Raw genomic sequence first — 10,226 nt, forward strand, 5'->3', positions numbered from 1 at the left:
AATTTATATTAAGATTAATATATATTAGTATTAGTAATATTCAAATTATAATTAATATTTATTTATAATTTATATTAATAAATAATAATTAATATTAATGAGGATTATATAAGAAAAATGACAATAAGCTACTAAAACAATACTTCAAGTAAGCTAACTTATAAACTAGCTTATTTCCATTCAAACGTGTACCTTAAAAAATTAATTAGCTTATTTTTATCAAACAAGACCTAAATATACTCTTTCAATGGATCTCTCCTTATATATATATATATATATATATATAGAGAGAGAGAGAGAGAGAGAGAGAGAGAGAGAGATATATAGAGAGGGGGGGGGGGAGGAGGGGGTTGGGTCATAGTTTCATTCTGTCCAATGCTATAGTTTCATTTTGTTTCATTATTAACACCTCAAAATAGCCTATTGTCCCATTATTAACACTTCAAAATAGCCTATATATTGTCCCATTATTAACAGTTTCATAGTGTCCAATGAAACATGTTCACGGGATTTAATGTGAGAAAGGGGATTTCAATGATCGCAACACTTTACAATTTATTCCTGTTTTACCCTTTTCTTGTTGAAAATAATAATAATTTATTTTCTTACTTTACTAAAATAACTTATTTTAATCGTGGCCTTTAATCATGAAAATGGATAGATGTAATTGATTTGTAAGGTTTGTATAAAAAACATGATTCGCAAAGTAAACCTAACCCTGATTTAACAGAAACGTTAATCAAAAGAACCATTATCAAAACAAATTAAATACCACAAAAACCAAATCTACAATAAAACATACCATAAAAACATCAATCCACATGAACCAAACAAATCAACAATCAACTCTAAAACTATACATGTGGTTGGTACATACAAATGGTCAATAAATAACAAGACACCAGACTTGATTTAACATGAGCATGCCTCTATAATTAAGTCCTCCTACCATTACACAAACCAAAGTCACTGAGTCACTGAGTCATCGTCGCCATGTCTCTCTGTTCTGTTTCGTCTCCAGTTCTCATAGCCTTCCTTTTCACAAGCAGCTGGATTGCTTCTGGAGCCACCGCCTTCATTAATTCTTCCTTCCTAAGCCACCGCTACCTGACAGTGGATTACTACGACAAAACTTGCCCTAACCTCGAACACATCGTCAGTTTCGTTGCTTCTCAGAAACTCAAAGAGTCTCCGGCCACCGCTTCCGCCACCATCCGCCTCTTCTTCCACGACTGCTTCGTAGAGGTAGGTAGCTACCACAAGTTTATTAATCAACTTACTTACACCAAACACACAGATTGTGTGTATGTGTGCATGTTAGCATACGAAGCCATCTGCTGCTGTAATGCGCTGATGATGTACATACATACATATATATATATATATATATATGTATGTATATATTGTGTAGGGATGTGATGGTTCAATTCTGATATCAAGCAAGCCTGGAAGTAAAGAATTGGCAGAGAAGGATGCGCAGGATAACAAGGAAATCCCGGTGGAAGCGTATGATATCATCGAAAAGGCCAAGGCAATGGTGGAGAGTAAATGCCCTGGTGTTGTGTCTTGTGCAGATATACTTGCACTTGCAGCCAGAGACTTCATTCATCTGGTAATCTTTCTGTTATTCATCAGTTAACTTGTCAGCTATTTTATCTGTTATATCATCAGTTAACTTATCAGCTATTTTATCTGTATAACATAATATAGGTTATTAAGCAGTCATTGAAACAATTTTAATTTTGACTTAATTTTTCAGCAATAATTAATTGGAATAGCTGAACTTGATAAGTTATGGTGTATGAGTGTATCTATTATCAACATTAAACAATCTTAACAACCCTAACTTGATAACTTAATCTTAGGGGTGTTTGGGATTGTTTATTTGAAACAATATGTGATTTTTTTACAAAAGTCCTTATCAACTTATTATAAGTTAGAATGGTTTAACTTCTTCAAAAATTCTTTATTACCAGTTTGGCACCGATATAAACTATTTATCCAAACACTTAAAAATACTTATTACCGGTGCCACACCGGAATAAGTCAATAACTTATTATAAGTCAATAACTTATTATAAGTTAGAATGATTTAACTTCTTCAAAAATTCCTTATTACCAGTTTGACACCGGTATAAGCTGTTTATCCAAACACTTAAAAATACTTATTACCGGTGCCACACCGGAATAAGTCAATAAGTTGTTTTATCTCTTAGTCATTTTTCTCCAAAATTACGAAAATAGCCATATGTCCGCAATTGACAGGTCTGTAATTTGCAAAAGGATCAAAGTGTAAAAATAAAATAAAGGTTTTGAACATGTCTGTAATTATAAGGACCAAATATGTAAATTAGTTAACGGTCCACAAAATATGTCTATGGATATGTTTTTCCAAATTTATATATTTGGTCCCTACAATAGTTCAGAAACTTCATCTTTTTCCCTTACATTTTGACCTTTATGGACCTGTCAATTGCGAACCTATGGCTATTTTCATAATTATAGAAGAGAAATAGCTAAGAGGTGAAACCATATAGTCAAAATTGCTTTTTTAATTAATTTCCCAACGGTAATTCATGAATGTGTTAACTATTTTGTACAACAATAAAAAATGGAAATAAAAGTACATAAATCTTAAAATTAATGCAACATTTTGTACTTTATCAAAACATTACTAAACAATTATGTATATGAATAATGTTGCACTAAATTTAGTATTTATATAATTATCTCTAAAATATTGCAAAAAATGAATAATGTTGCACTAAATTTAGTATTTATATAATTATCTCTAAAATATTGCAAAAAGGGGGAGTTATTGAATACAATTTAAAATAAAAAAGTAGTTATAAATGCAAAATTTGAAGCATATATTAGAGAAGAGGTATATTTTTTTAACCAATTCACTGGTGTTAACTTTACAAACTTATCTGAGCTGTTTATAATTTTTTTAATCAACTGTTATGATTAAATAAGAGATTATAAACTGATTAGAAAGGAAATATATTAAATGAAATTAAAGTCAAGGGTAATTTTGAGGCAAATTATGTGGTATTTTTTTGGAAGGTAATTATAACCCCATTTATTCCTAATATAAGTGGGTTTCATTTAGGTTTCGTATTTGGAAATTGGTTTGATGTATTTATGGTTTTGATTTAGGTTTCGTCTATGAACTTTGATTGTTCCATTTATTTTATCAAAGTTCATAGGTGAAACTAGAGAGTTTATAGATGAAACAATGATTTTGTTTCAAGTGGAACAATAAACGAAGGAACTTTAAGTAATATTCCTTAATATTTAATGAATGTGAAAATTAAGTGAAGAAACCAAATATTTTAGGGAAAATTGCACCAAAATTGAACCAACTTTCACATGGTTCCTATTTTGGGGAACGAACTTTCAAAATCGTCATTTTGGGGAACCAACTTTTACCTGATTCCTATTTTGGGGAACCAACTTTCAAAATCGTCATTTTGGGGAACCAACTTGCACCTAATTCCTATTTTGGGGATCCAACTTGAAAAATAATTATAGAAAAATGAGAAAATTACACCAAAATGGAATCAACTTTCACCTGATTCCTATTTTGGGGAACCAACTTTTAAAATCGTCATTTAGGGGTCTTTATCGAACTTTTTGTTTATTTAAGGGTCTGATTGATCTGTTGAACATGTAACAGATAATTTAAGGGTCTCTATCAAACTTTTAGTTGGATTTGCCAAATTTGATTTAAACTTTAATATTGACACAGATTGGTTAGATATAAAAATCTTGAATGTGATATTTAATATTTATTTTTTATTGCATCAATTAATTTTTTTCTATTAAATTGATTTTTTTATTGCATTAGAAAAAAAACAATTTTTATCGTGGTAATTTGGATTTTTTTTGAAAATCTTCAATTTGATATCTGAATTTAAAAAAACGAGATTTGAAATGAAAAATAGATTTTATTGCATTAATTTTTGAAAAGAAATGAATTTTAGTTATTTTTCTATAATTATTTTGCAAGTTAGTTTTCCAAAATAGGAATCAAATGCAAGTTGGTTCCCCAAAATGACGATTTTGAAAGTTGGTTCCCCAAAATAGGAATCAGGTCCAAGTTGGTTCCCAAAAATGACGATTTTGAAAGTTGGTTCCCCAAAATAGGAATCAGGTGAAAGTTGGTTACCCAAAATAAAAATCAAGTGAAAGTTGGTTCCCCAAAATGACGATTTTGAAAATTGGTTCCCCAAAATAGAAATCAGGTGAAAGTTGGTTCCATTTTGGTGTAATTTTTCCAATATTTTATGAATATGATAATTAAATAATGTAATAATTAAATGAATGGAATATTTAAGTAATGTGGTATCAATATATAAAAAAACAAAAATACCAAGTTAATACTAATTGTTCAGTTAACAACATAAGGGAACCCTCTATTAGAGATTACATAAATCAAACAAATAACTAATCATAGTAGTAAATAATTTAATTCTACTTTTATTATTTTAAAGAATAAATATTATCAGATAAATTGCATGAAAATAAAATGTATTTTAATGTGTTTGTTGTTTTGTGTAGTGCATATTAATTCTCTGTTTTATTATATGTGAGATGTGATATCTTAAATATTTAGTTTACAATTAAAATTGCATGGATATGAAAGGTGCTTTGATTTGAATATTTGAGATATCCCATGAAAACACTATAACAAAGTTAGGTTTATAGGGCGATTCCAATTTCTAAGCGTCTTAATAAACCTCTTTATAGGACTTAGTTTATAGGACCAAAAAAATAAAATGTTCTATCTAAAAGTGTTGTAATAAGTTTATATAACATTTTTTGGCGTCTTAATAAGTTTTTTAGGGCACTTTTAATATAAAACGTCACATTAACAATTTTGTATGACACTTTTAATATAATATGTCCCATTAGCAATTTTATAGGACACTATTTGAAAACTTGTCTTATAAAAACAAGTCTCCTGTAAAAAATTGAGTTTATAGGACACTTTCTAAAAAATGTCCTATAAAGTTGCTAATGCGATTTTTATATTAAAAATATCCTAAAAAAACTTGTTAAGACGTTAAAAACCGTCATATAAACTTATTACAACGCCTTTAGATAAGACACTTTATATTTTGATCATGTAAAGAGGTCTATTGGGACGCTTAGAGATTGATGACGTCTGATAAACCCAATTTTGTCGTAGTGAAATATGTTTATTAATAAAAAAAAAACTTTAATTAAATTTACCTATTTTTTAAGATAATTTAATTGAAAATACAAAATATTAAGAAAATACCATATGATTTTATTAAAGAAACCAACACCACATGTTAGATTAGATAGGTTTTGTAGGTTAGCAAATTGGTAGCATCTTGTGAGTAAGGGAACATGATGCCAAATCATGGAAAGTAGAGCATATTATTAGTTATTAATGGTTGGATTATGCCATTTTCTTCATACACAAATACAATAATTGATTTAATTTAAAGTATAATGAAATAATTTAATTAATGATAAATATGTAAAATACAAGAAATCACTGAAATGACCATAAATATATAAAACAATTAATAAAATAGCAATTTTTTTTAAAAATGAATAGTAATTTTGATAACACATTAAGCCAATTTGATGAGTTTTTTATTTTGTCGTAAATGGGTCCCGCATGTCATCAACGGTCAAAGAAGAATAGACCCATTTCACGGGTATAGAGATTGAGATTTTTTATAACTCTTGAGTGGTGAGCTACTTATAATTTTTATCATGGTTTTTTTGATTTAGAGGTTATTTGACTAGTTTGTTGATTGATGTTACAGGTGGTGTCTTCGAACTTTTCAAAAGTTAAAACGTTAACATAGACGCTTGTTGCATAATTGTTATATATTGGCTGCTCGTATATACACTTCTTCCTAATTTATCACAAGTTAATTGAAACATGTTTATGAATTCCTTAAAACTAGCTTGGAGGGCCATATTATCCGGTGAAGAAAGGGAGGTGGGATGGACAAACATCAATGGCAAGCTTGGTGTATTCAAATATTCCTCATGCGAATTCCACTATTGATGACATGCTTAAGCTCTTCTCATCTAAAGGCCTAACTCTCAACGACCTAGTAGTCCTATCAGGGGCCCATTCCATCGGCTTTGCCCACTGTAAGAACTTTGTGAACCGTCTTTACAACTTTGAAGGGACAAATAAACCAGATCCTGATATGGATCCAAGGCTACTCAAATCCCTTAGAAGGTCATGCCCACAATATGGTGGCAATGTTGGAGTTGTGACACCTTTCGATGCCACAACTCCTTTTGCATTTGACAATGCATATTACCAGAATTTGCAACGGAAACTGGGATTGTTGGCGAGTGATAAAGCCTTATTTTTGGACCCTCGGACAAGGCCTTTGGTCCAAGCTTTGGCCAAGGACAAGAACAAGTTTTTTCAAGAATTTTCATTGGTTATGGACAAATTGGGAAATGTTGGTGTGAAAAGAGGAAAGAAGCATGGTGAGATAAGAAGAGTATGCACTATGCATCAATAAGACATCCCTTTGTTCTTTCTTTCAGTTTTTGTTATTAACTATTATTTGATTAGCAAGAGGTTTTTGATTAGGTTGTGGGTTCCATTTTTTAAAAAATATGCCTATGTTATTATATCTGTTGTTTAAACAAAAAATACCCATTTGATCGTTATGTGACATGACCTTGGGTTCTAGTTTAATTAGACCTCAAATTTAGAGTATTTATATTCTATTTGAAGAAGTAAGTAATTAGTATCGTTGTTGAAAATCTTTGAGTAACAATTATTTTTAGTCTTGACCTCGATTTTGGAAATTTAGTAACCAAATTTGAATTCAAATGCGAGTTGAAATGACTGATAACCCATTTGCAAATATATGTCCTAATAGCTTTAGCTTAGTAAATAAGAAGTTGGGAAACATTGTGGAGCGAGTGGGAGGCATAGGATCTGAATCCAGGTAACATTTGTAACACCCCAAGAATTCGGACAACAAAAATTTCCATAAATAACCCGAAAATGTGGTATAGAATATCAAGATATGAGCTATACCTAAAAAGGGAACAATAAACACTAGTTAAATACATATGTAAATATATTGGTTTAAGGCTAACAACCTTCCAATCTAAACTTTAAGAAAACTATATTACAATCAGGTGTCACTCAAACCATCAAAGACTGTAATATTGCATGACGTTTCAAAAATGCTCACAAAGCTCTTTTTCTACAAGGGTTGGTCAAGCCTGCTTAGTGACCCTGACACTTGAACCCGAGTTACATGTTGACACAAAACAACTGTTAAGGCCAAAGAGCTTAGTGAGCATGAATATAAATTAAGCAACTGCAATTGATTATTTAAAACCATTTCTAACATTGGTTAGGAATCACTGGGGAGACACGTGTTCTCTTAGAAAGTTTCACTTCAAGAGTTGGTTGACCTTACTATTTACCCTTATGGGTAACACCTTAAGGCTTCACACACTTAGTTTCTACTTCTAACGTAACACCTCAAGTGGCAGACTTCTTAGTGCCTACCTCTAAGGTAGCACCTCAAGACTCAACCCTCCTAGTGTCTTCTTCAAGAGATCATCCAAACATAAAATGATAAGTAGGGAATATCATATGATTAAAACAGGGATATACTTGTAACTCAAAGTGAAAGACTAGTGGTTCAACCACCATACTCATCATATTCAATATAAATTCCCATTTTGCATTGACCCCAAACTTGGTCAACAAATTCACATATTAAAACCATGTAAAGACCTCAAGACTTTAAGTCAATCATTACATAATCTATTTTCAAATGAAGTTTAATCATGGAAAGAGGGTAGACACATAACCCCCATAAAAGGATTTCCATCTAATGCACAAAATGTCTTCGAATGAGATTATATGACCAAATAATGAACTAATACTTGAAGTAAAGCTAGAAATGTAAGTAAGTTAATCATTTTGACATGTATCTAGTTCTACAAAACATTTTATACTCACTTGCTAGGTTTTTAGAGAAAACCTAGAAAACCAAGCAAAACCCTAAAATGAAAAGGAGATCTTGAAGCTTTGATCCTAGACCTAAATCTCCTAGCTTGGAGGCTCTTAACTACTTCCAAGGAACTAATCTCTTAGTCTTGAATGCTTCCTAACCAAAATAAATGAGGAGTGGGAGAGGTATATTTAAGCAATGAATGAACTAAGGGCTAAAAATTCGAATTTATGTATCTGCTGCGATATGTGACCCTAGCCTGCGACCCTAGGGTCGTGGCATGAAGGTCTCATGACCAAGGCCTCCTTATGGTACAATATTTAGATGCTGGTAATGTGAAGCAAAATGGTTGCACCTTCAAAGGTCGCAAGCTTTGAAAATGGCCAGTTATGGTACGTCGGGTGCAAAACTGGCTTGAAGTGCAAAGGTTGCAGTTGCAAGTGTCGCACCTCATCTCCATCTAAGGCTATTGGAAGTTCAAGTTGTAAAGTCTAATTTTGTTTAACAAGTCCACCAAACACACTAAGCTCTCAAACATAAATAAAAACACCAAATTTCTTTATAATGCTTAGGATTATACTTACCCAAAAATACCGGATGCTATAATCTTCCTCACTTTGGAAAGGATTTCATCCTTGAAACTTCACCCTAAACGAACACACACACACACACCATTATATCCTTTTCGGCTTCCCAGGTCACGTTCCCACCCAGATGATGCTTCTATTGAACCTTGACTATCGTTACCTCCTTGTGAAATAAGTTTCTTTGACTTTTTCTACAAATAGCGTTAGTTTCCATCCACATGAATCTCAAATAAAGGGAAAAAACTTTCTTCCTCCGCTGAGCACTTATGCAAGTAGCACACATGGAACATGTTATGAAATCTTTCCATTTCTGGCGGTAGATCTAGTTTTATGCTTGAAGTTCAAACTGACCTAAAATAGTGAAGGGTCCAAGGAAAATGGGACTAAGTTTCCTGCACTTTCCGAACCGGATTATACCTTTCCATGTGGACACTTTCTAGATGATGTTGTCCCCCATTTGGAACTCGATTGGTCTCTGCTTTTTTGTTGGCATAACTCTTCTGTCGATAGAGCCGCTTTCAAGCGTTCTTAAATGCTTTTTACCTTTTCCGTTATTTCTTGCATGATTTCGGGTCCGACAAATTGTTTCTCTCCCGCTTCGAGCCAATATACGGGTGTTTTATACTTTCGGCCATACAAGGCCTCAAACAAAGCCATTCCGATACTTGAGTGGTAATTATTATTATTATAGGTGGATTATACCAACGTGAAATCTCTAGGGACTCATCTCGAGTCCTCAATCCCCGAAGAGTCAACTATTTAAGAAACCAGTGTCAAGAACAAGATGCCTCAGATGAGGTTATCCTAGAGTACGTCCCCATGTATGTAACAGATCTAATCTTTCAAGAGCCAGAACCAACTCCAGAATCCCTTACCACTTATGTTCCTCAAACCCAGATGTCATCTGAGGACATAATGCGATCAATTATTCAAGGGATGGAGTCTTTGAGATGACTAATGGTTCAAGACTCAACTTTAAATCTTAAAGAATCAATGTTGATGGAAGATATTCATCAATACTTATACATTGAGGAGGAACAACATGTCTATCTGGAACCACCAAACCTCCATCTAAAGGTGTTGGCTGGTGTAAGACAAAGATATGCAAGGCTAAAGCAAGACAACATAAGAGTCTACTCAAATGAAGAAATCAAGACTGTTCAAAGTCAGGACATTTGGGCACAAAATTATAAAGTACCTAGAATATACTATAGATAGAGCACATGGTATGATTAGCGTGTTCAACGATAACAATCTCATCAATATCAACCCTTGGGACTTGATAGATATATATACTTTTGTAACTAAAGCTTCGATAAAGGAATTAAGTACTATGTGGCCAGATCCACGATCAAGGAAGCTATAGGGAAATTGGTCAAGTATCGCTCAAAACTTGACTTCCAAATAGCTCTCGAAATAGAAGAAGAGCAACTTGTCGTTACAACGCCCAACAAAGAGCTTGAGGGTATCCAAAATGTTTGTTCAACATCTATAATTCTAGAACTTGAACTTGGGTTCATATACAAGAATGAACATGGACAAAATAAGTTCATGCCGATCATGCAAGGTTTCAAATACTCTTCTGAGACCCTACGCTGGATAAAGAAGGAAGCTGAAAAGAGATTCGGTAGATCTTATGTTCCAAGGG

At 32.5% G+C, this 10,226-nt stretch overlaps 1 protein-coding gene across 1 annotated transcript; it reads left to right on the forward strand.

Moving 5' to 3' along the window:
- The first annotated feature begins 993 nt into the window (after nucleotides 1-993).
- LOC112519167 (peroxidase 19) lies at nucleotides 994-6,530 on the forward strand. The gene is made up of 3 exons (XM_025127164.1): nucleotides 994-1,245; nucleotides 1,412-1,612; nucleotides 5,952-6,530. Exons 1-3 carry the CDS (start codon nucleotides 994-996, stop codon nucleotides 6,528-6,530), a joined length of 1,032 nt encoding a protein of 343 aa, XP_024982932.1.
- Nucleotides 6,531-10,226: the final 3,696 nt, after the last annotated feature.

Source organism: Cynara cardunculus, assembly GCF_001531365.2.
Source record: "Cynara cardunculus var. scolymus isolate 2C chromosome LG 10, CcrdV1, whole genome shotgun sequence".
Classification (NCBI taxonomy): domain Eukaryota; kingdom Viridiplantae; phylum Streptophyta; class Magnoliopsida; order Asterales; family Asteraceae; genus Cynara; species Cynara cardunculus.